This window comes from Microcaecilia unicolor, chromosome 7, assembly GCF_901765095.1.
Source record: "Microcaecilia unicolor chromosome 7, aMicUni1.1, whole genome shotgun sequence".
NCBI classification, from domain to species: Eukaryota; Metazoa; Chordata; class Amphibia; order Gymnophiona; family Siphonopidae; genus Microcaecilia; species Microcaecilia unicolor.
Window position 1 is genome coordinate 303,497,114 of NC_044037.1, and position 26,837 is coordinate 303,523,950.

General features: G+C 48.0%; 1 protein-coding gene across 6 annotated transcripts in view; it reads right to left on the reverse strand.

Moving 5' to 3' along the window:
- Positions 1-26,837, reverse strand: part of USP37 (ubiquitin specific peptidase 37) — a 252,593-nt gene that overhangs the window by 64,478 nt on the left and 161,278 nt on the right. For all 6 annotated transcript variants that reach the window (XM_030208853.1, XM_030208852.1, XM_030208855.1 and 3 more), the window contains 2 exons: positions 23,884-23,949; positions 23,444-23,582 (listed from right to left, as the gene is read on the reverse strand). In XM_030208853.1, coding sequence (XP_030064713.1) covers positions 23,444-23,582; positions 23,884-23,949 — 205 coding nt within the window. The remainder of the gene's footprint in view (positions 1-23,443; positions 23,583-23,883; positions 23,950-26,837) is intronic.

Consider the following 26,837-nt stretch of genomic DNA (forward strand, 5'->3'; position numbering starts at 1 on the left):
AAAACAATAAACATGGTCAATTGGGCCTCGCAACGGCGAGGACATAACTGAGATTGACCTAACATATTAACAAATAACAGAGAGTGCAGCCTGGAACAGAATAAAAAATAGGCCTAGTGGGGAGGAGTTGGATTCTAAACTCCAAACAGGTTCTGTAACACCGACTGCCCAAACCGACTGTCACGTCGGGTATCCTGCTGAAGGCAGTAATGAGATGTGAATGTGTGGAGAGAAGACCACGTCGCAGCCTTGCAAATCTCTTCAATAGTGGCTGACTTCAAGTGAGCCACTGACGCAGCCATGGCTCTAACATTATGAGCCGTGACATGACCCTCAAGAGTCAGCCCAGCCTGGGCGTAAGTGAAGGAAATGCAATCTGCTAGCCAATTAGATATGGTGCGTTCCCGACAGCCACACCCCTCTTGTTGGGATCAAAAGAAACAAACAATTGGGCGGACTGTCTGTGGGGGCTTGTTCGCTCCAGATAGAAGGCCAATGCTCTTTTGCAGTCCAATGTGTGTAAGTTGACGCTCAGCAGGGCGGGTATGAGGACAGGGAAAGAAAGTTGGCAAGACAATTGACTGGTTCAAATGGAACTCCGACACCACCTTTGGCAAGAAAGGGTGAGTGCGAAGGACTACTCTGTTATGATGAAATTTGGTATAAGGAGCATCAGCTACTAAGGCTTGAAGCTCACTGACTCTGCGTGCTGAAGTAACTGCCACCAAGAAAATGACCTTCCAGGTCACGTACTTCAGATGGCAGGAATTCAGTGGCTTAAAAGGAGGTTTCATCCCGAAGTGAGGATTCCTCCTCCGATGCCGGCGATGGCGTCAACTACGGCCCAGAATACTCTGGGTGAGAAAACTCCGACGGGGTCTCCTGGCGCGGGCGCCGAAGTGGTGTCAGAGACGCCGACAAACCCCGCATCGATGGAAGCGGGTGCGAGCGGAGGAGAAGAGATTACTGGGGAAGATCATGGAGACACAGGAGGAAACTCGGATTTACCCTCTTTTCCTGACTTGGGAACCCCAAGTAAGTCGTTTTTGCCTTGTAAGCCTCAAAATATTACACTAGAAAATATATGGGAGGCACTTGTGGGACTGGAAGCCTCATTTGTGCAGAAGTTTGCTCAATTTACCCAGAAATGTAATTTAGATATTGGAAGCATATCTGAATTAGAGACAAAAGTAACTTCTCTGGGTAAAAGTATGGAAAACAACTCAGCTGCTGTTCAAAACTGTCAACAGATTCAGATGAATTTGATCAAGGAAAATATTTTTCTACAACACAGGATTGAAATTTTAGAAAATCATCAACGATCAAATACTCTGAGGTTGATAAATTTCCCTAAGCAGCTGGCTATTTCACCACTGATAACCTTTAAACAGTACTTAACTGAGAACTTAAACATTCCAGAAAAATCCCACCCTCCGATATCCAAGATTTACTATATAGAACCTAATCGGAAAAAAGAACTGTTACAGGAGGATAGGATGGTTCCTCCGCCAAAGACATTAGACTTGAACTTGGACTTGACTCAAATAATAGAAGGAGAGAATGTGGGTTTAACAACTGCTACTCTTAAAGTATTTTTCATACTTCAGCCAGATAGAGACTGGATACTTAAGCAATATTTTCTTAATAAAAGTCAGGATTTCTTAGGTTGCCAAATTAGAATGTATCCAGATATCTCTAGGGCGACCCAGAGAAAAAGACAGGAATTCCTTAAATTAAGGCCGAAGGTATTACAATTAGGAGCACTTTTTTGGCTGAATTTCCCATGCAAGTGTGTAATAAAATTGAATTCAGTAAAGTATGTATTTTTTGAGGCAAAGCAACTAAATACTTTTATAGAGGCTAAACTGAGAGATTCTTCATCTCCATTTCCAATAACTGTAACAACTTCAACTCCATGATTGATTTAAATTCCCGATTGCTCTCACCAGCCACTTTATTCTTAATTAGAAATTGCTTTTCTGATTTTTTTTTCATTATTTCCTTAAGTTAGTAGGGGCTCCCTTTCTATTGTGGACTAAAGATGATAATTTAGTTTATTGTATTTGCCTGTATTGTTTTTCTTGTATAACTGGAAAAGGAACTATTATAACCATCTTTTCTATTCAAGATGTATACTTGATGTAAAAATTAAAATCTTATAAATAAAAAAAAAAAAAAAAAAAAAGGAGGTTTCATCAGCTGGGTGAGAATGACGTTGAGATCTCATGACACAGTAGGAGGTTTGATAGGGGGCTTTGACAAAAGCAAACCTCTCATAAAGAGAACAACTAAAGGCTGTCCAAAAATCGGCTTACCCTCTACACAGTAATGATAAGCACTAATAGCACTAAGATGAACCCTTATGGAGTTGGTCTTAAGACCAGACTCGGATAAGTGTAGAAGGTATTCAAGCAGGGTCTGTGTAGGACAAGAGCGAGGATCTAGGGCCTTCCTGTCACACCAGACGGTAAACCTCCTCCTTAGAAAGAAGTAACTATTTTTAGTGGAATCTTTCCTAGAAGCAAGCAAGACTCGGGAGACACCCTCCGAGAGACCCAAGGAGGCAAAGTCTACGCTCTCAACATCCAAGCCGTGAGGGCCAGGGACTGGAGGTTGGGATTCAGAAGCGCCCCCTCGTTCTGAGTGATGAGGGCCGGAAAACAGTCCAATCTCCACGGTTCTTCGGAGGACAACTCCAGAAGAAGAGGGAACCAAATCTGACGGGGCCAGAAAGGAGCAATCAGAATCATGGTTCCGCGGTCTTGCTTGAGTTTCAGCAAAGTCTTCCCTACCAAAGGTATGGGAGGATACGTGTACAGGAGGCCCTCACCCCAATGAAGGAGAAAGGCATCCGATGCTAGTCTGCCGTGGGCCTGAAGTCTGGAACAGAACTGAGGGACCTTGTGATTGATCTGCGTGGCAAAAAGATCTATCAAAGGGGTGCCCCACACTTGAAAGATCTTGCACACTACTCTTGAGTTGAGAGACCACTCGTGAGGTTGCATGATCCTGCTCAACCTGTCGGCCAGACTGTTTACGCCTGCCAGATACGTGGCTTGAAGAACATGCCGTTCCGGCGAGCCCAAAGTCACATTCTGACGGCTTCCTGACACAGGGGGCGAGAACCGGTGCCCCCCTGCTTGTTGATATAATACATGGCAACCTGATTGTCTGAATTTGAATAATTTGATTGCACAACCGATTCTTGAAAGCCTTTAGAGCGTTCTAGACCGCTCGTAACTTCAGGAGATTGATCTGAAAACCGGTTTCCTGCAGGGACCAACTCCCTTGGGTGTGAAGCCCATCGACATGAGCTCCACAACCCAGGAGAGATGCATCCATTGGCAGCACTTTTTGTGGCTGAGAAATTTGGAAGGGACGTCCCAGGGTCAAATTGGATCGAATTGTGCACCAATGCAGGGATTTGAGAAATTCGGTGGACAGTAGGATGACATCCTCTAGATCCCCCGTGGCCTGAAACCACTGAAGCTAGGGTCCATTGAGCTGATCTCATGTGAAGACGGGCCATGGGAGTCACATGAACTGTGGCGGCCATGTGGCCGAGCAATCTCAACATCTGCCGAGCTATGATCTGCTGAGATGCCCGTACCCAAGAGACGAGAGCTAAAAGATTGTTGGCTCTCGCCTCGGGAAGGTAGGCACGAGCCATCTGCGAGTCCAGCAGAGCTCCTATAAATTCTAGTCTTTGAACTGGAAGGTGGGAAGGTGGGACTTTGGATAATTTATCACAAACCCTAGCAGCTCCAGGAGTTGTAGAGCTCCTGCCTCTGAGGTGTTCTTCACCAACCAATCGTCGAGATAAGGGAACACATGCACTCCCAGTCTGCGAAGAGACGCCACTACTACAGCCAGGCATTTCGTGAACACTCTGGGCGCAGAGGCGAGACCAAAGGGTAGCACACAATACTGAAAGTACCGTGTTCCCAGACGGAATCGCAGATACTGCCTGTGAGCTGGCAATATCGGGATGTGAGTGTAGGGGTCCTTTAAGTCCAAAGAGCATAGCCAATCGTTTTCCTGAATCATGGGAAGAAGGGTGCCCAGGGAAAGCATCCTGAACTTTTCTCGGACCAGATATTTGTTCAGGGCCCTTAGGTCTAGGATGGGACGCATCTCCCCCCCCCCCCCCGTTTTCTTTTCCACAAGGAAGTACCTGGAATAGAATCCCAGCCCTTCCTGCCCCGGTGGCACGGGCTCGACCGCATTGGCGCTCAGAAGGGCGGAGAGTTCCTCTGCAAGTACCTGCTTGTGCTGGAAGCTGAAAGATTGAGCTCCCGGTGGGCAATTTGGAGGTTTTGATATCAAATTGAGGGAGTATCCCAGTCAGACTATTTGAAGAACCCACCGATCGGAGGTTACAAGAGGCCACCTTCGGTGAAAAACTTTAACCTCCCTCCGACCGACAGATCGACCGGCACAGATACTGTTATCTCGGCTATGCTCTGCTGGAGCCAGTCAAAAGCCCGTCCCTTGTTTTTGCTGGGGAGCCACAGGGGCCTGAGGAGGCGCACGCTGTTGACGTGAACGAGCACGCTGGGGCTCGTACCGGAGGATGTGAAATCCACACATCTCCTCGGGGCCGGGTCCGAAGATGGTCGGTCCCGGGGGGCCTCCACCGCAGGAGCCCTCAAAAGGCAGGTGGAGACCCACTCGATGGCTCACTGCTACCAGCGTGGGGTCTCTGGACAGCCATCACCTGCACTCCGGACGTCGATGCACCCTCTGATGCCGACATCGATACCATCGATGACCTCAGTACTGCTGGCTCCGTCGACGTCGAAGGACTGGACCTGGCTCCAAACAACAAGTTCCACTGAGCCAATCTTGCCGCCTGGGTCCTCTTTGAGCTGAAGACACAGCGTGCAGGCATTGGGACGATGACCCGCTCCCAAGCACTGAAGACACGAGACATGTCTATCAGTCAACAAGATGGTCCGGTTGCACAGCGTGCACTTCTTGAAGCTGCTGGCAGTCTTCCAGGACATGGGCGGAAAAATCGTGCCAGCTGAGGTCAAAGTGTGCGATGGTGGCAAAGAAAACACCAAAAAAGGGAAAAACCCGAACGGGCGGCCAAAATAGGCCGCACAGACAAGAAAAAGAAAACAGGAAAAATATAAAGAAAATAAGGGAACTTCTTTATTATTATTTTTTTTTTTTAGGAGAAGACGGAAACAGACGAAAGTTGCAAAACACACACCAAAAATCGGCGAAAAGACGCGGCAAAACACTGCGAGGGTCTCTTCTGGGGCGCAGAACACCTGAAAACAGCCATCCTGAGCCGTGGAAAGAAAAAGACTGAGGGACACGCTCACGCTACGGACGGGAAGACGGTCGCATGTGCATGCGAGGGCTAGCAAAACTTGTTACTAGAAAGATCTTCCGATCCTGGGTCTGCCGTCGGACGTCACTCAATCGTGAGAACAAGCAGCCTGCTTGTCCTCGGAGAATTGAGGTTTCACCACAGACTTATACAGAGGCATTATCACCTCCTTTTTCCTGCTGGCCATTCCTCTCTCTATGCACCCAAGCATCCTTCTAGCTTTCGCCATCACCTTTTGTACCTGTTTGACTAACCTAAGATCATCACATACGATCACACCGAAGTATTGCTCCTCTTTCATGCACAAAAGTACTTCACCTCCTAAACTGTACGCTCCCTTGGGTTTCTGCAGTCCAATGCATGCCCCTGAATAGCAAAGATATTTACATGTAGCTGGTGTTCTGAGGACAGCAGGCTGATTATTCTCATATCTGGATGACGTCATCCGATGGAGCCCGGTGAAACGCTGAATAGCTAGAAAGTTACAAAGTTCTAGCAGCATCCCACCCACATGCACTGGTTCATTCCTGTCTGACGCGCGAGCGAGGGTCCCCCAGTCAGGTAAAAAAGCAAAAAGCCCATAGCTAAAGATAACTCCTAGGGGAGGTGGGAGGGTATGTGAGAATAATCAGCCTGCTGTCCTCCGAGAACATAGTATCTTTACTTTCTCTGAGGACAAACAGGCCTTCAATATTCTCACATCTGGGAATCCCTAGCTACTAGGCTCACTGAAAACAAGACAACTAGGATAACAGTCTCAAAACGGCGAGAATAAAAGTTCCATCAACCTTAAACTATATAGAAAATAGCTTTGTAAATGCAGCCTGGAACAGAATAGAACATGGCCTAGGACTGTGGATTTGGATTCTAGACACCTAATAAATTCTGCAGAACTGCCTGTCCAAACCAACTGTTGTTTCGGGTGTCCTGATCCAAAATGTAGTGGGAAGTGAATGTGTGGACTGAAGACCACACTGTAGCCTTGCAAATCTCCTCTATGTAGGCTGATACCAAGTGGTATACTGACGCAGACATGGCCCTGACATTGTGAGCCGTAACATGGCCCTCCAGAGTCAGTCCAGCCTGGGAATAAGCAAAGCTGATGCAATCTGCTATCCAATTTGAAAGTGTGCGTTTGCCGATGGCCTTCCCAAACCATAAACTGGATGGACTATCTATGGGCTTAAGTCCGCTCCAGATAGAAGGCTAAGGCTCACTTGCAGTCTAAAGTATGCAGTATACTTTCGCCAGGATGGGCATAAGGTTTTGGGAAAAATGTTGGCAGAACTGACTGATTAAGATGGAACTCCAACACTACCTTAGGAAGGAACTTACGGTGCGTGCAGAGGACTACTACTACTACTACTATTAGCATTTCTATAGCGCTACAAGGCGTACACAGCGCTGCACAAACATAGAAGAAAGTCCCTGCTCAAAGAGCTTACAATCTAATAGACAAAAAATAAATAAAGTAAGCAAATCAAATCAATTAATGTGAACGGGAAGGAAAAGAGGAGGGTAGGTGGAGGCGAGTGGTTACAAGTGGTTACGAGTCAAAAGCAATGTTAAAGAGGTGGGCTTTCAGTCTAGATTTAAAGGTGGCCAAGGATGGGGCAAGACGTAGGGGCTCAGGAAGTTTATTCTAGGCGTAGGGTGCAGCGAGACAGAAGGCGCGAAGTCTGGAGTTGGCAGTAGTGGAGAAGGGAACAGATAAGAAGGATTTATCCATGGAGCGGAGTGCACGGGAAGGGGTGTAGGGAAGGACGAGTGTGGAGAGATACTGGGGAGCAGCAGAGTGAGTACATTTATAGGTTAGTAGAAGAAGTTTGAACAGGATGCGAAAACGGATAGGGAGCCAGTGAAGGGTCTTGAGGAGAGGGGTAGTATGAGTAAAGCGACCCTGGCAGAAGACGAGAAGGGCAGCAGAGTTTTGAACCGACTGGAGAGGGGAGAGGTGACTAAGTGGGAGGCCAGCAAGAAGCAGATTGCAGTAGTCTAAACGAGAGGTGACAAGGGTGTGGATGAGGGTTTTGGTAGAGTGGAGACTACTCTGTTATGATGAAATTTAGTATATAGTGGGTGAGCTACCATGGTCTGGAGTTCACCGACTCTGCAAGCTGAAGTGACCGACATAGGAAACACAACTTTCCAGGTGAAAAACTTCAGATGACAGAAATTCAGAGGCTCAAAAGAAGCTTTCATCAGCTGGGTGAGGACTATGTTGAGATCCCATGACAGTAGGAGGATTGATGGGGGACTTTGTCAGCAAGAAACTTCTCAAGAAGGAAACAATTAAAGGCTGTACAGAGATGGACTCGCCTCCTACAGGGTGATAAGCGCCAACTGCACTGAGATGAACCCTTACAGCAGCAGTTTGAAGCTGTGCGACGTGGCACCCTGGTGAGCCGCAGTGAAATCTTAGGGGTGCCACGGCAAATCCTGACCGCCCTCTCACCGCCACCTCTCTTCTCCCCACCTCCCCCATACTCATCCCTGCCGCTTCTCTAGATGAGCAGCAGCAATGGTGATAAAACAAACTACAGCTACACAGGACGGGGACGGACTCTTCATACACACGGCTGATGATCCCGCCCCTTCGACACCACTTCCTGTTCCGGGGCACAGTCGGAAATGCGTGTATGGAGAGTCCGGTCCTGCATGGCTGCAGCTTGTTTTGCTACTGCTGCTGCTCATGTAAAGAAGCAGCAGCAGTGGCAAGGACCCTAAAGTGGAGCTGGAGACTGCAGAGGTATTGTGCGCCGAAGAAGATCGATGCTTATGCTTCTTGGGCTTCCCCCGGATGCATAGAGCCTGAATTCTCCGGTGCTGATGAGAAAACCAGCGAATCTGTACGGGTTCTCGGTGTTGGGTCCAATGCTGACTGGTCCCGGGGTCTGCTAACAATGCCCAGTTTCAAGGCAAGTGGAGACATACTCAATGCCGATGCACTCCCAGTGGATGCTGAAGTCAGAGCAGCCATGTAGGTCAATGCCACTGGTGCCAGTTTATGATTTTGCCTCCAGAGAGCAAAAAGTTGCTCCATTTGAGCCAGTCGCACCCGTTAGTTCTCACCTGCATGTGCAAAGACATCACAAACAGAGGGGTCATGATCTGACCCAAGGCACCCAATGCACCAATTCTGCGGGTCTGTGGCAGAAATACTACTACTACTACTACTACTACTACTTAACATTTCTAGAGCGCTACTAGGGTTACGCAGCGCTGTACAAATTAACAATTAAGTTCGGTCCCTGCTCGGAAGAGCTTACAATCTAAAGGACGAAATGTCAAGTTGGGGTAGATAAGTTTTCCTGAGAAGAGGTGAAGTGGTTAGGTGCCGAAGGCGATATTGAAGAGGTGGGCTTTGAGCATTGATTTGAAGATGGGTAGGGAGGGGGCACGGCGTATGGGCTCAGGGAGTTTGTTCCAAGCGTGGGGTGAGGCGAGACAGAAGGGGCGGAGCCTGGAGTTGGAGGTGGTGGAGAAGGGTACTGAAAGGAGGGATTTGTCTTGAGAGCGGAGGTCACGGGTAGGGACGTAAGGGGAGATGAGGGTAGAGAGGTACGGAGGGGCCGTAGATCGAGTGCATTTGTAGGTGAGTAAGAGAAGCTTGAACTGTATGCGGTATCCGATTGGGAGCCAGTGAAGTGACTTGAGGAGAGGGGTGACATGAGTATATCGGTTAAGGCGGAAGATAAGACGTGCGGCAGAGTTCTGGATGGACTGAAGGGGAGATAGATGGCTACGTGGGAGGCCGGTCAGGAGTAGGTTGCAGTAGTCAAGGCGAGAGGTAATGAGAGAGTGGATGAGAGTTCGGGTGGTGAGCTCGGAGAGGAAGGGGCGAATTTTGCTAATGTTGTAGAGGAAGAAGCGACAGGTCTTGGCTATCTGTTGGATGTGCGCAGAAAAGGAGAGGGAGGAGTCGAAGATGACACCAAGGTTGCGGGCAGATGAGACGGGGACGATGAGGGTGTTATCAACTGAGATAGAGAGTGAAGGGAGAGGGGAAGTGGGTTTGGGTGGGAAAACAATAAGTTCAGTCTTAGACATATTCAGTTTCAGGTGGCGGTTGGACATCCAGGCAGCAATGTCGGATAAGCAGGCCGAGACTTTGGCCTGGGTATCCGCAGTGATTTGTGGTGTGGAGAGATAAAGCTGGGTGTCGTCGGCATAAAGATGATAGTGGAAACCATGAGAAGAAATCAGGGAGCCTAGGGAAGAGGTGTAGATTGAGAAAAGAAGGGGCCCAAGGACAGATCCCTGAGGAACTCCAACAGAGAGCGGGATAGGGGAGGAGGACGCACCATGAGAGTGTACTCTGAAGGTACGATGGGAGAGATAAGAGGAGAACCAGGAGAGGACAGAGCCCTGGAACCCAAGGGAGGACAGTGTGTCAAGAAGTAGGTTGTGATTGACAGTGTCAAAGGCGGCGGAGAGGTCGAGGAGGATGAGGATGGAGTAGTGACCTTTGGATTTGGCGAGGAATAGGTCATTGCAGACTTTAGATAGTGCTGTTTCTGTTGAGTGTAGGGGGCGAAAGCCGGATTGAAGCGGATCAAGGATGGCATGAGAGGAGAGAAAATCAATACAGCGGCTGTGAACAGCGCGTTCAAGTATCTTGGAGAGGAAGGGGAGGAGGGAAATGGGGCGGTAGTTGGAGGGACAGGTAGGGTCAAGTGATGGTTTTTTGAGGAGTGGAGTGACCACAGCATGCTTGAAGGTGTCCGGGACCGATGCAGTGGAGAGAGAGAGGTTAAGGATATGACAGATGGTGGGGGTGATGGTAGGAGTGATGGTGTTGAGTAGGTTGGTGGGGATGGGGTCAGAGGAACAAGTGGTGGCTTTCGAGGAGGAGAGGAGATGGGTGATTTCCTCTTCGGTGATAGCAGGAAAGGAGGAGAAGGAGGCCTGGGTAGGTTGGATGACAGAGTGAGATATAGACTGAAGAGGAGGAGAGGGAGTAGTGGAGAATTCGAGGTTGATCTTCTGGACCTTGTCACGGAAGTAGTGGGCTAGAGATTGAGGAGAGAGTGAAGGGGGGGTGGGAGCAGAGGGCACTTTGAGGAGGGAGTTGAGGGTGGCGAATAGACGACGAGGGTTAGAGCTGAGGGAATTGGTCAATTGGATATAGTAGTCCTGCTTAGCGAGGAATAGGGAGGATTGGAAGGAGGATAGCATGAATTTGAAGTGAATGAAGTCAGTAAGGGTGCGAGATTTCCTCCAGAGGCGTTCAGCTGAACGGGCGCAGGAGCGGAGGTATCGGGTGCAAGGGGTCAGCCAGGGCTGGGGATTGGTACGTCTTGTGGGCCGGGAGGTGGACGGTGCAAGGGTGTCAAGAGCAGAGGAAAGAGTGGCATTGTAAGTGGAGACAGCTTTGTCAACGGATATGGAGGACAAGATGGAAGGGAGGAGATCAGAGATAGTAGAGGATAAGGTGGGGGGGTCGACAGCCTGGAGATTTCTGGACGTAGTAGTTAGTGTTGGGCGAGATTGAGGGGGAGGGTGCTGAAGTGTGAATGTGATAAGGTGGTGGTCGGAGAGGGGAAGAGGTGAAACGCAGAAAGTGGAGGGTGAGCAAGTAGAAGAGAGGACGAGATCAAGACAGTGGCCAGATTTGTGAGTAGGGGTGGTGGGGCTCAGTTGGAGGTTGAAGGAGCAGGTAAGAGTGAGGAACTGAGAAACATACGAATCGGAAGGGTTGTCAGTGTGGATGTTGAAGTCACCGAGAATGAGGGATGGGGATGAGGGCTCAAGAAAGACGGAGAGCCAGGCATCGAAGTCGGTAAGGAAGGAAGGAAGGGATTTCTCAGGGGGGCGGTAAATGACTGCAACTCTGAGTGGCAGTGGGTGGAATAGACGGATGGAGTGAACTTCAAAGGATGAGAAGCTGTGAGACTGAGGTAGGTGGAGAGGTTGGAAGCTGCAGGCGGGCGAAAGTACTAGTCCGACGCCGCCACCGCGGCCGACTGGGCGGGGCGAATGGGAGAAAAGATAACCTCCGTGGCATAGGGCTGCGATTGAGGCAGAGTTGTCCGGGGTGAGCCAGGTTTCAGTTAGGGCGAGCAGGTGAAGGGAATGGGAGATGAAGAGATCGTGGGTGAAGGGAAGTTTGTTGCAGATTGAGTGGGCGTTCCATAGGGCACACGAGAAAGGGAGGGAGGAGGGGGGGAGGAGGGGAATAGGGATGAGATTGGAGATATCGCGGGATCGTTTGCATAAATGAGATGAGGATGAGGACAGGTGTGGGGGACCTGGGTTGGGATTGATGTCACCCGCGGATAGCAGGAGAAGGAGCAAGAGAGTGCGGAGAAGGGTGGGTGATGAAGGGTGACGAAGGCGGCGAAGACGGGATGCGCTTAGGAGGAAAGGGGAAGGGTTCATGGCAGGAAGGAGGTGTTGAAGGTTGAGAGCTAGGAAGGAGGAGGAAGACAGTAGGGATGGTGAGGTGGTGGGGGACAGGGGTAGGTAGAGGAGGGCGGAGGAGGATAGGGATGGGTAGTGAGATCGTGTGGAAGACAACGGTGAGAGGAGGAAAAGATTAGGGAGGGACAGGGCAAGGAATAGGATGTGAATGGGGGCCATGGGTAGTGACTGAGGTGTTCAAAGGGAAGGTAGGTGGGCTGGGAAACAGGCAGGTGAGGGTAAGCAGTCGGGCAGGAGAGTGATGAGCTGGTAGGAAGATGGGCTGGGAGGCAGGGGGGTGGTAGACAGTCAGGTGATTGGTGGAAAGTCAATGATTGGCTAGTAGTCAGGTTGAGAGGCAGGCTGGAGTGGTTTGAAGCAGGATCTGGCGGACTAGGACAAGCTGATGCAGACAGACTGGAGTAGGCTGGGACAGGCTGAAGCAGACGGACTGGAACAGGCTGTATCAGGCAGACTGGAGTAAGCTGGCTGGAGCAGAGGGCCTGGATTAGGCGGGCTTGAACAGCAGGAGCAGAAGGCTGGAGAGCTGGATCAGGCTGACTGGAGCAAGCTGGATTAGGCTGGATTAGGCGGGCTGGAACAGCCGGTGCAGGTGGCAGGAACAAGCAGGAAGCGCTGGATCCGACGGAGGCTGGAGTAGATGGACTGGGATGAGTAGGAAGAGCTGGATCCGACGGAGCAGGGACGAGCAGGGGGAGCTGGATCAGGCGGGCTGGAGCAAGCTGGATTAGGCGGGCTGGACGCGCAGGGGGAAGCTGGATCAGGCTGGAGTAAGCTGGGTTAGGCAGGCTGGAACAGCTGGAGCAGGTGGCTGGAACAAGGAGGAAGAGGCTGGATCCGACGGACTGGGATGAGTAGGGCTGGATCAGGCGGAGTGGAACAAGGTGGCGAGCTGGATTAGGCGGGCTGGATCAAGCAGTAGCATGCGGGAAGAAGCTGGAATCGATGGAGCTGGATTAGGCGGGCTGGATCAAGCTGTAGCATGCAGGAAGAAGCTGGAATCGATGGACTGGTACAGGGTGGTGGAGATGGGCTGGAGCGAGCAGGGAGAAGCTGGAGTGGTACAGGCTGGACGAGCTGGGTCAAGCTGGAGCAGATGGCTGTGATAAGCAGGCAGGTGGACTGGAACAACAATCATGGAAGCAGGAAGAAGCTGGATCGTGCGCATGCAGGCAGATGGAGCAGATGAGGCAGATGGAGCGGATGAGGCAGAGCAGGCAGGCAGGGAAGCTAGGCCTACAGACTGGTCAGGGACGAGGTGTGGCTGATGGATTGTTTCACACGGTCTCTGTCCTTGCTCCGGTCGGCCCGTACGCTGGATCGCCTTGAAGCCTCTGGAGATGTTGGATCGGCCGGCTGGAACGGGCTGGTGGACTCTCCTGTCGGCGCTGCGTCTACACTTGGTGCACCAATTGAAGCCACTAGGGGTCTTCTTGAGACATCGAAAAAATTCTCTCGACTAACTAAACCCCTGAATCTTGAACCAGGAAAAAAAAAAGGGGCAGTGTTCAAATTGAGGTCAGGGTCATGACAATCGCATAGCCACTCACGAAAATAAAGGAAACTTAAAACTACCAAAAACATCTTTAAAAAATAAAAAACAAATTAGAGGGAAGGGACAAAAAAATCTGAAGCAGAAGTACATAAGTAATGCCACACTGGGAAAAGACCAAGGGTCCATCGAGCCCAGCATCCTATGCACGACAGCGGCCAATCCAGGCCGAGGGCACCTGGCAAGCTTCCCAAACGTACAAACATTCTATACATGTTATTCCTGGAATTGTGGATTTTTCCCAAGTCCATTTAGAAGCGGTTTATGGACTTGTCCTTTAGGAAACCGTTCAACCCCTTTTTAAAGGAAAGGAAAAACAGAATAGCCACATGGGAAGGCACGCGCAAGAATAAGAAGCATAGTGTAAGGGAGAGAACATGAAATGTGTCCTCTCAGATCTGCGAAAAAACAAAGACTGGAGGACCCATGCTCACATGTCGGGCAGGAAGGCACCAGCGCATGTGCGGTGGGATGATGCTAGAACTTTTTACCTTCCTCAGCGACCCTCCAGACCGGGAATTCGGCGGGCAGCGCGTACTTTTCCCATGAATTCGGATCTCAGAGATATGATCATCCAGGAGTGGTCCTCCCCAGATTCTCCTTGTAGGGTGAGCAGAGCTATGGCGAGACTGTACCCTATTCCGCAAGGGGATAAGGACTCCTTTAAGTCGCTGACAGTGGATGCGGTGGTGACCGCGGTTACCAAGGCTATGGCTATTCCGGATGATTGGGGGGGGGGGGGCTGCTCTCAGAGATCCGCAGGATAGGAGATTAGAGTCTTTCATTCGGTGCAATTTTGATCTCTCGGCATTGTCTCTTCAGGCCGCTCTGTGCAGGGGCCTAGTAGCCCGGGTGTGTTTCCGTTGGGCTGAAAGTCTTTTGGATGGCCCGGCCTTAGATAGAGCTTCCTTGGTGCAAGAGCTAGCCAAGTTAGAGATGGGCTCTTCCTTTTTGGCAGATTCTAGTTATGATCTGCTGAGAGCTTCTGCTAAGACTATGGCATTGGCGGTTGGAGCTCGTCGAGCTCTTTGGCTTCGTGGTTGGATGGCGGATGCGACGTCTAAGTCCAAGTTATGTTCTCTCCCCTTCAAGGGGACCTTGCTGTTTGGAGAAGAGTTGGATAAGTTGGTTCGATTTTTTCAGCGTACTCAGCCCTTTCGCGGAGGTCGGCGAGGAGGCCGAGACGCGCTGGAGGGAGGTCTGTCCTCCGGGTGTGCTTCACAATGAAGGTGTGCGGGTCCAGCCTCTGGTAAGGGTAGGGGCTCGTTTGAGTCAATTCTATCACAGGTGGACCCATATCACGTCAGCTCAGTGGGTACTCGAGGTAGTGAGAGACGGGTACGCGCTGGAATTCGAGACTTTCCTTCCAGATTTTTTCCTCGCCTCTCCGTGCCGCTCTCGGGTCAAGGCCAGGGCGATTCGGCAGACGCTTCATCGGCTGATAGATCTGGGGGCGGTCATTCCCGTGCCGGTTTCAGAAAAGGGGACAGGTTGTTATTCGATTTATTTTGTGGTCCCCAAAAAGGAAGGTTCCTCTCGGCCTATTCTAGATCTCAAAAGGGTCAACGAGGCTTTGAAAGTTCCCTCCTTTCGCATGGAAATGTTGCGCTCGGTCATAGTAGCGGTGCAGAAGGGGGAGTTTCTAACATCTTTGGATCTGTCAGAAGCCTATCTTCATATTCCCATTCGGGCGGCACATCATCGGTTTCTCCGTTTTGCGGTTCTGGGACAGCATTTTCAATTCTGTGCACTGCCGTTCGGTCTGGCTAGGGTGCCTCGTACCTTTTCCAAGGTTATGGTGGTCATGGCGGCGGCTTTGAGGAAACAAGGAGTTTTGGTACACCCGTATCTCGACGATTGGCTAATTCGTGTCAAGTCCCTTCAGGAGTGTGGATGCGACGGCGAAGGTGGTAGCTTTCTTGGAGTCGCTTGGCTGGGTGGTGAACTTGGTCAAGAGTCACCTGGAACCGACTCAGTCCCTGGAATACCTGGGGGTTCGCTTCGATAAGGCGAAGGGCCGAGTGTTTTTACCGGCAGTTCGAATTGCCAAGATGCAGTTATTGATTCGCCAGTTTTGTGCCAAACGGTTCCCGTCTGCTCACTCTTACCTTCAGATTTTGGGACTCATGGCGGCATCGATAGAGGTAGTGCCCTGGGCCAGGGCTCACATGAGGTGGCTGCAGGCGGCACTGTTGGAGCGGTGGTCTCCTCAGACTCAGAGCTTGGTGAAAAGACTGCGCTTGCCGGATCGGGTTCATCTCAGCCTGCAATGGTGGCTTCACACGCCGAATCTGGAAAAAGACATGCCCTTGTATCCTCCGGAGTGGACGGTGCTAACGACGGATGCCAGTCTAGCAGGTTGGGGGGCGCATTGTCTCGGAGAGGTAGCTCAGGGTCGCTGGTCGGAAGAGGCCTTGTGGTCCATAAATCGGTTGGAAACTCGGGCGATAAGGTTGGCACTGCAGTCTCTTCAGTATCTTCTCGAAGGCAAGGCAGTTCGAGTACTGTCCGACAATGCCACGGCGGTGGCGTACGTAAATCATCAGGGGGGTATCAAGAGTCGAGAGGTGTCAGAGGAGACAGCGGAGTTAATGCGTTGGGCAGAACTTCATCTTCAGAGTCTCTCGGCAAGTCATGTAGCCAGAGTAGACGTCAGTGCGGATTTTCTGAGCAGGCACACGTTGGATCCAAGAGAGTGGTCGCTACATCGTCTATTGTTCCGTCGCCTAGTGAAGGAGTGGGGTCTGCCGTTGATAGATCTCATGGCCTCGTCAGACAATGCTCAAGTACCCAGGTTTTTCAGCCGACGGCGAGATCCGAGGGGATCGATGCTCTGGTGCTCACGTGGCCCCCTCACCAGCTGTTGTACGTGTTTCCTCCTTGGCCCTTGATAGGACGGATAGGTCAAAGAATAGAGCGGTATGCCAGGACAGTAATTCTTGCGGCTCCAAATTGGCCTCGTCAGCCTTGGTTTGCTGATCTAGTACGTCTGGCGATAGGCGGGCCGCTCGCGCTGGCGGAGTCGGTGGTGTTGGTGCAAGGTCCGATCGTGATGCCAGACCCGTCTCCGTTCTCGCTTATGGCCTGGCTCTTGAAAGGGACAGGTTGAAGAAGAAAGGTATTTCAACTAAGGTGATTGATACTATGTTGCAGTCCCGTAAACGTTCCATGTCCTTTGCTTATGTTAGGGTGTGGCGGATCTTTGAAGGTTGGTGTAACGATCATTCTTGTTCGCCTTGGACCGCTTCCATTCCGGAGGTGTTAGAGTTTTTACAGGATGGTGTAGACAGAGGTCTTGCTCTTTCCTCTTTGAAGGTGCAGATTGCGGCTCTGTCCTGTTTTCGGGGAAGGATACGGGGAGTCTCCTTGGCGTCTTCCCCGGATGTGGTTCGGTTTTTACGTGCTGTAAAGCTGATTCGTCCTCCTCGGTGGCTGGTTGTACCGCCGTGGGATTTGAACTTGGTGTTGGAAGTCTTGGTAGGGCCTCCCTTTGAGCCTTTGGGGTTGAGTACTCTTAAAGATCTTACTTTGAAGTCGGTGTTTTTGGTGGCTATTACTTCGGCGTGGTGAGTTTCGGAGTTGCAGGCTTTGTCTTGTCGTGTGCCTTTCCTGGCTTTCTCGAAGGAAAAGGTATCTTTGAAGCCTGTTCCATCGTTTTTACCCAAGGTAGTGTTGTCTTTCCACTTAAATCAGGACATTTCTTTGCCAGTGCTGGGAGATTAGTTGGGAGATGCGTCTCAGCGCCGTTTAGCCAAGCTGGATGTTCGTCGAGTCTTAAGGGTTTATTTATCCAGGACTCGGGAGTTTCGGTCTTCAGATAGGTTGTTTGTGTTGTACGGCGGTCCAAAGAAGGGAGCTGCAGCTTCTAAGGCAACTATTTCCAGATGGTTGAAGGAGGCGGTTTCCTCGGCATATTTGATCAAGGGATGTAGAGTGCCTGACCAACTGAAGGCGCATTCGACCAGGGGAGTAGCTTCCTCCTGGGCGGAGAGTGGTCTGGTTCTGCCTCAAGATATTTGCAGGGTGGCGGTCTGGTCATTGCATTCGTTTGTGAAACATTATAGACTGGATGTGCAGGCTAGGGAGGATGCCAGTTTTGGTGTGGCAGTGTTGACTTCTGGGATGCAAGGTTCCCGCCCTTAGGAGTTGTACTGCTTTGGTGCTTCCCAAGCGTCTTGACCGGTCTGGAGGGTCGCTGAGGAATGTGAAATTAGGTCTTACCTTCTAATTTTCTTTCCTGTAGACCCTCCAGACCGGTCAAGAACCCTCCCCGCTGTGTACATGTTTCTTTGTGGTGACTATGATTGGCAGAGTTCTGGTGTTCTTATGGTCTATGTTGCTATGGCTGAAAGGTATCTAAATTTCAAGTCTTGCTATACATATATTTCCTCTGCATTTCAGAGTGGGACCATAGCGCTGTGGCGTTCGGTCAGTTGACGAACGTGTTTCATGTTTTTTGTTTGTGAGTACAGGGTTCTTTGACCTTTCGGGGTTGTAATTGTTTATTGGTTTCATTTGTTTTCTGCTTTGTTAAGGATTTACTGGCTGCTTGGGGGTTGGCTGCTAGCTTATACTGGTTTAAGGTTTAGTGTTCTCAGTCTCCCTCTGCTGGTAGGCGTGCATAACCCAAGCGTCTTGACTGGTCTGGAGGGTCTAGCGGAAAGAAAATTAGCAGGTAAGACCTAATTTCACCTTTCTAACTAGTCAGCTTCTGCGCCGGGCTCCATCGGATGATGTCACCCAGATGTGAGAATATGAAGGCTTGCTTTTCCTCCACAAATTTATATATATATATAAATGAATTGCACTGCCAGTCCTTATGTGCCACTGCATCAAAATACTCAGAAATAAAAGTTCCTAAAGTCAGATGCAAATGAATAATTCAAACCTACTTATGAACAGCAGCAGACTCTCCCGGTTGATTTTTTACAATCTGAATAAATTAGGTGCTCTTGCGCAGAAGAGAAACCTATCCACATGGATTTTGGAATTTATTTCATTCTCCTATCATAAAGCAAACAATTGCTTGCCTAGAGTCATGGGACACCAACTAAGAGCCACCGAGATATCTACGCTTATGAACAGAGGACATCTGCAAAGCACTAACCTGACTTCTATACAAACATTTATGAAGCATTATTGTCTCAAATAGTGTCTACAGTAGATAGTGACTTGCCCAGAGTGGGAATCAAACTCGGTTCCTCAGTTCCCCAGGACCAAGGTCCACCACCCTAACCACTAGGCCACTCCTCCAAACAGTGCTGGAAAATTTGATAATTGTGCTTCAGCCCACCTCCATTGCCTATCTTGAATCACAGATTATGGAAGTTTAGAAATGGTTGTTAAATAGAGAACAGCCTGGGAGTGTGCTCATGTATTGCAGCTACAATCCTGCTTTTCCATGGAAGAAGCAAGTTGTCTACCTCTAATGAGAGTTCTCCATGGACTGCAGGCTTCAACAGTCACCTTCTCTTCCAGGCTTAAGCAGACTTGAAAGTACTGTGAAGCGCTGCGTACGACTGATAGCACTATAGAAATGATTTGTAGTAGTAGTAGTAAAGTACTGAAGGACACTGTGAGGGACTGCTGCATAGGAACTCCAGTGCAGGTTCAGAAACCTTTTCAGGGGTGTTTGGGCTTTGGGGCAGTGGACTGGCTTTGATCTATCAAGTGGTGATGATGTCACCAGTCATCCCCCTCTTCTCCCCCATGCAGTCCCAGAAGCCTATTTTATAAAGGCACACAGGTACTAATAAACACGCTCTGGGTTTTTTTTCATAGCTGCTGGTGATCTTTCATATAATGAATAATTGAGATTTTCATGTGACCCAAAGCAAGCTAGAAAAGCCAAAACCTCAATGTTATATCTTGCAGAGGTGACACAAAGGATTTGTTTAGTTAAGTGTATTTTAAGTTGGGTAGCATGTTCACAGCTTATTCTGTTAAAAATGTAATATGAGGCATATGATAACATCAGTTATATAAGTGATGCTGCCTGAAAATTTGGCAGAACTTATATGGATGTTGACTCTTTTTACAGGAAATTATTTTTTGATATTAGAACAGTGCTCTGGTGTATGTTCATTTTTGCCTTTATAAAATACATGTTTGGAAATCTTTATATGTGCCCTGTTATAAAATCATCCCTTTATACATGAAGCATATGCTGACATTTAATTTTCCCTTTTAATTTATTTTCTTGGAATCTGCTACAGCCTGGAGCTATTCAGTATACTTCTACCAAAGCCAAGAATAAACCCTTGGAATATAACTGAAAGCCTCAACAAGAACCAAAAACAACTGAAATTGATTAAGAAGCCAGAAGCACGTGAAAACAGTCTGGAGCTCCCCATCCACAGAAGATACTGAAACAACCTCCAACCCACAATCTTATGGGGCAAAATGCTTTACTAGTCTAGGACGACTCCGGGAAAGGAAATTTAACAGGTAAGATTAAATTTCACCTTCCTTTTCATTCTGCTAGATCAGTGGGATGTACCAGAGCTCTATCCCTCAGGGTAGGAGCAAGACCATCTGCCAAGTGTGCTGTCACCTCTGGCCCACACAATCTTGTAATGCTTCTCAAAGAAATGAAAGGAGGATGAAGTCAATACCCTGCAAATATCTTTTGGATCGACCACCTCTGCCTCAGACTGGGTGGTTTTATTTTATTTTTTTATTTTTTGTTACATTTGTACCCCGCGCTTTCCCACTCATGGCAGGCTCAATGCGGCTTACATGGGGCAATGGAGGGTTAAGTGACTTGCCCAGAGTCACAAGGAGCTGCCTGTGCCTGAAGTGGGAATCGAACTCAGTTCCTCAGTTCCCCAGGACCAAAGTCCACCACCCTAACCACTAGGCCACTCCTCCACTCCATGGTTGCCTTAGCCCTGGTTGAATGGGCCCTGAGGCACAGCGGAACCACTTTCTAAGCTAAAATGTAGGCTGTCTCCATGCCTTAGAGGCTGCGTTTCCCTTCCACAGGTCATGAAACAGCATGAAAAGGCGATCACGCTTTCAGAAATCATTGGTGGCTGCCAGATACCTCAGCAAGACTCTGCATAAAATGTCCATCTTGTAGAGCATGCAGTCGGGACCTGTTGAAGCAAGATGAAGGTAAGGGAACTACCCAATTCACATGAAAAGGGGAAACTACCTTAGGCAAAAGGATGGAACTGTATGAAGCAATACTAAACCACTTGCAAACGATAAGTAGGGATCCCTGCAGGACGGAGCCTGCAGCTCAGAGATCTAGCAGGCAAAACAAGCACCACTAGAAAAGCATTCAAGAAGGGGTCTTTCAAGGATGCATGCTTAACGGGCTCAGAGGACCTGCTAAGCTCAAAACCAGATTCATATCCTACTGAGGCAAGACTGCCTGAAGTGGAGGATATATATGCTTAACTCCCAGCATAAAACAGACTACATCCGGCTGGGTTGCCAGGAATCTAACCCCCCCCCCCCCCCCCCCCGGACCCCAAAAGCAAGAGAGGACAGCTACCTGAATCTTCAAGAACTTGAGGACCAAGTCCCTCTTCGAAAAAGGATACAATAGTGGTAGCTCAGCCCTTCAGGGATAGAGTTCCTTGTGTGCATTGCAACTCAAAGGTTTCCTAGACCCTGACATAAGCCAAAGAGGTAGAGGGCTTAAAAGCTTTCAGAAGGATCTCCACTACTGCTGCCAGGTAGCCCCTGCACCTAAAGCGCCACCTCACAAGGGCCAGGCTGTAAACCAGAAAGTATCTGGGTCTTCCATGATGACCGGACCTTGTCTCAGTAGACTCCTCCCTTTCGGGAGAAGAGGGGCCGGCCTACTACTAGACAGATTAAGTTCATATACCCACCTTGGCCAATCTGGGTAACTAGAACAGAACAAGTGAACTGCAATCCTCAGTTAACACTCAGATGATCAGGGGCCAAGGAGAGAACACATATAGGCACTCCTTTCTGAGCCACGCCTGAACCAGTACTGACTTCCACTGAAGAAATGTTTGCACTTTGCATTCTCTGAGGTTGCCATCAGGTTGAGACTCCAGGTGCCCCACTGACCCACAGTCAGCTGGTAGGCTAAGCAACTCAGTTCCCATACCCTTGGGACCAGGTCCTGATGACAGTTGGTTTGCACGTTGTCCACTCCCACTATGTGCACAGCCAAAACTGATGTAAGATGATTTCTGCCCACTGCATAATCAGTAGATCTCTGGGCCCATCTTTGTTTCAGCTCATCAGCTGACATATCCCACTGCTGTCATGTTGTCCAAGAGCACTCGCATCACCTCCCCCTGAATCAGACGGTGAAAACCTTGCAGAGCCAACTTAATGGCTCTCATCACTAGACAATTAAAGGCCCAGGAAACTTCTGCAACCAACCACATCTCCTGTAGGGTCTGACCTTCACAATGAGCTCCCCATCCCCGAAGTGCACTGGTTGCTGAGGCAGTGCTTCGTTTACTATCTGTCGGAGGCCCCTTACATATGTTTGGAAATCTATATCATTGAGGCGAGAGGGAGCATTTCGTATAGCACTTCCTAATTTATCCAAAATACATTTTGAGGAAACAAGATAGTGTGCCTTTTCATTAGCAGGGTTGGTGGAGTGGAATCAGCTATTGCTTTATTTGAAACACTTGAAGAGTTATCTTTTTCTAACAGCTTTGGTGTTTAATCTGGTGGATTTTTGAAGCTGAAGAAACTTAAAATGTGATAACAGTGTGTTTTACAAGGAGCATGGGGTCAGGAAAATAGAAACAGTTGTTGACTTCTGTCCATGGGTATTGAGGGCAAGCAGGGTATTGCTCCAAGAAAGCCCCATACCCTGCTGTTGACTCCAGGGCCTTCCGATCCTGCCCAATAGTTCTAACTCAAATCAGGGCAGAAACTGTTGGAGGCCGTGGAGAGCTGCCTGTTGCCGCATGTCCTGCAGTGCTTGTTGGGCATGACATGCCCCCCTCCCCCAGTGCTGACCCAGGATCATTGTACCAGCCTACTTCCCTGCTTCAGAGCTCTCTCTGTCTCTTCTGTTTGTTTTTCAATCAGCATTATTAGGCAAATACCCTGTCCTCCCAAACTTTTTTGTATTTTTCTTGCTTTGAATCCCTGTGGCTCTTGCCGGGGTGGTGGGGAGAAGGGCCCGTAACCTCCCAAGTGCAAACCTACAGACCATAGCACTAAGCGGCAAAGAACTAAACACAAAAAGGCACCTCCAACTCAACCAGAGAATGGTTCGTGGCACCTCTCATCTTTTTCTTCTGCTTTTAACTGTTTTAAATCTATAAATATAGTGTTCCTTTCCACTTCTGCAGTTATGATTGTAAATCACTCTGCTATATAGAATGAAGGGCAGTATATTAAATTTGAATGAATAAACAAACAAACTGGCCCCTGGATTCTACCACCAGCACATGAGCCATGACCTGGGGCCAGGTGAGTCAGGCCTCAGACAAGAAAAGAAAGCTATACCAGTTGAAACTGCACCATCTGCTGGAGGTACATAAATAATGACTAGCTCCAGGATGCATCCCTTCTTTTACCGGTGATGTCACTGGACACTGTCATGTTTCTCTACCTCCATTTCCTGGTGGCAAACAGTGGACTCGTCTACCTGGATGAAAAGGGAAATTAGCCTGTTCCACTCCCCTGTTATTTCCAGAACACTTTCCTACACAGTGACTGCCTTTTTTCGATCTTGGGAGCTCTAATTGTAAAATGTGTGATTTTGCACTTAAGGTGACGTTATCAAACCCTTAACCACTTTTCCATATAACCCTTTAGTGTCCAATGTTCCCATCAATCTGTTCCCATATAGCTTATTACGGGAACATTGGACACTAATAGCCATCTTTCGTTTTATTTATTTCCTTGCTATGTTTACTGATTTTCCCTTCTGGCTTCTTCCATCTGCAAAAACAGGGAAAACAATTTGCTTTCCAGAAAAGAATTCTCTGCAAAAAAAAAGAAAAGGAGGTGCCCGGAGAACTACTTTTCTTGACCTTAAGTCAATATCTTTCTTCCAGGTTGCAAATTACAAGAAAATAATCATAATCATAATCATGAGCCTGTGAAATGCTGCTCTGAAATAATTCAGTACCTACATATGTTAATGCGTTCAGTGGTGCTCAACACCTTACCTTTACTAGGTCTTCTTGCTGCTGCTGGTCTCTGTTCAGTGCTTCGCAGAGTTTCTGACTAAGAGCAACCGAGCGTTTAAACTGCTCATCATCACTGTCCGAATCCAGACAAATACTCTTTGATTTGAAAGTGTACTTTCTGCAAATAAAAAAGAGCCATCAACTCCACTTAAAAGAATGCTTTGTAGAGCAGAAAATGCTGCCATGATTACTTACTGCCCACCCAGGCCAAGCATATCACAGCTGCTTAGTTTATTTGTTAAAAATGAATTTTGTGGCAACTTTGTTTATGAACAAACTAACATCTGCACACATCACCTAAGTAAACTACATGAAAAAAAACATGGCATCCTTCTAGCTCTGGGGATGACATAAGAAAGCTGTGCCAAACTGGATAACAGTAAGGCAGAGACTGCTGAAAGTTGTAGAGAAAAACTCACCTGGAAGGCGTGGAGGTGGTTACAGTGCAGGAATTTACCATTTGGGAGGCTTTCAGCGGCCGAGGGCTAAGCACAATAGAGGGAAAATGTATTTGTCAGGTATATTATTACAAAAACATGAAATCATAGATGGCTAAAAACTTTATGAAGAATCTTAGAAGCTAATTTTAGAACCAGTTCTACATAGTACACAGAGGGAGCAATATGATGCTTTTTTTTCTCCCATGGCTCAACTGAACTATTTGCTAAGTCACACAGCAGACTCTATAAGTTTACTTTCTTTTATTTTATATTAATAGTGAATATAACTAAATAAATACTGAAGAAGCACACAAATTAACATGTGAGAAATATAAAAAATCAAAATATAAGAACATCCAGTTGGCCCATCTACATCAGCTCCTCAATTCAATAATCCCTTCCTCTTCCTCAGAGAGGCTCTGTGCTTGTTCCATGCTTTTCTGAATTCAGATACTGTTTCCTCTATACTTCTTGTTTGCTTGGGAATTGAATTTTATCAATTAGAACCCAAATAACTGAATCCAGTAGTACAAATAGACTTGTAAATTAAGTTTTTACAGTTGAGTAAATGAAGTAGTAGATAACCTATGGTTTTGTTTTTTTGTTACATTTGTACCCCGCACTTTCCCACTCATGGCAGGCTCAATGTGGCTACAGGACTCGCATTTCTTGTTGATAATTCAATCAAGTCTAACGTATTCAGGAGACATTCCAAACAGTATTATGAAAATTAGAGTGCTAGTTTTAAAAAATAATCTGGATTTAATTGACTTTTTGAATATCAATCTTGCTGCTCTGTTTCGAACGGTCTGCAACGATTTTAGTATGTTTTCTTTGCAACCCACATATACTGCGCTGCAATAGTCTAACTTGGACAATATCAACGATTGTACTAAAAGATGAAATGATTGGGGAAATAATTTCTAATTATTCTCAGTTTCCATAGAGTTTTGAAACTTTTAGATATAACTTCTGAAACTTGATTTTCAAAAGACAGATGTTTATCAAAAATAATTCCTAAGACTTTTAGTTGTATTTCAATTGGGTACGTTTGTTGGTCAATTCTGAAATATTGATAGGACGTGGGATTATGTGAGCTAAATATAACCAGGAATTTGGTTTATCTCTGTTTAGTTTAAGCTTAAATATTGTAGCCCAATTTTCCATTAGGTCCAGACCATTTTTAACCTTGTCCAGTATCTCTGAGATATCATTACATTACTATTATCTATTCATTTATTTTGAAACGTTAACTGTTCCTAAAGCACTCTACACATCCTGATTGTCAATATTCAAATAGCTGCCTAAAAGTGTGTCCTAGTTACTCCACATAACTAAACGACTGTTCTGGAAGACTCCATCTCTCCCTCCCCTGCCAAAGTTCCAGCCCCAAGTACAGCACAGGCAAAAGGACTGTTAACAGTGGAGGAGTGGCCTAGTGGTTAGAGTGGTGGACTTTGGTCCTGGGGAACTGAGTTCGATTCCCACTTCAGGCACAGGCAGCTCCTTGTGACTCTGGGGAAGTCACTTAACCCTCCATTGCCCCATGTAAGCCGCATTGAGCCTGCCATGAGTGGGAAAGTGCAGGGTACAAATGTAACAAAAATAAAATAGATACTATTGGAGATTCTACATGGAATGTTGCTACTATTGGAGATTCTACATGGAATGTTGCTATTCCACTAGCAACATTCCATGTAAAAGGCTGCGCAGGCTTCTGTTTCTGTGAGTCTGACGTCCTGCTGCGCGGCCACATTGGTGATCTGCAAGGGCTGACTTCTACATGGAATGTTGCTAGTAGAATAGCAACATTCCATGTAGAATCTCAAATAGTAGCAACAGTGGAGGAGTGGCCTAGTGGTTAGGGTGGTGGACTTTGGTCCTGAGGAACTGAGTTTGATTCCCACTTCAGGCACAGGCAGCTCCTTGTGACTCTGGGCAAGTCACTTAACCCTCCATTGCCCCATGTAAGCCGCATTGAGCCTGCCATGAGTGGGAAAGTGCAGGGTACAAATGTAACAAAAATAAAATAGATACTATTGGAGATTCTACATGGAATGTTGCTACTATTGGAGATTCTACATGGAATGTTGCTATTCCAACATTCCATGTAGAAGGCTGCGCAGGCTTCTGTTTCTGTGAGTCTGACGTCCTGCACGTACGTGCAGGACGTCAGACTCACAGAAGCAGAAGCCTGTGCGGCCACATTGGTGATCTGCAAGGGCCGACTTCTACATGGAATGTTGCTAGTGGAATAGCAACATTCCATGTAGAATCTCAAATAGTAGCAACAGTGGAAGAGTGGCCTAGTGGTTAGGGTGGTGGACTTTGGTCCTGGGGAACTAAGGAACTGAGTTCGATTCCCACTTCAGGCACAGGCAGTTCCTTTTGACTCTGGGCAAGTCACTTAACCCTCCATTGCCCCAGGTACAAATAAGTACCTGTATACAATATGTAAGCCGCATTGAGCCTGCCATGAGTGGGAAAGCACAAGGTACAAATGTAATTAAAAAATAAATAAATAAAAAAATAGAAATCTGAAAATTCTAGAACTCCATGACACTCACTCACAGGTGACAAACAACACTGCAAAGCTGAATAAAGCAGTGATGAAATACAGCTTACCACTGTCCCGTGTGCAGTGCACTCTATGCTAAGGGACTGTTAACGGTTACCATGGAAATTAAAAATTCTAGAACTCCAAAAAAACTCATTCAGGTGCCAAACAACACTGCAAAACTGAAATAATGCAATGATAAACTACTGCTCACGTCTGCACAGTTTATAATGGTGAAGGGGGGAGGGACTCAGACACTCGAGTGCGACACCCCCAGGGAACACAGAGACCCTCATGGGCCTCAACTCCAGTCCAGCAGCAGAGTGGAAGGGAAATGGGATCAACTTTGTTTTGGAATAAAAGTTCTTTTATCTCC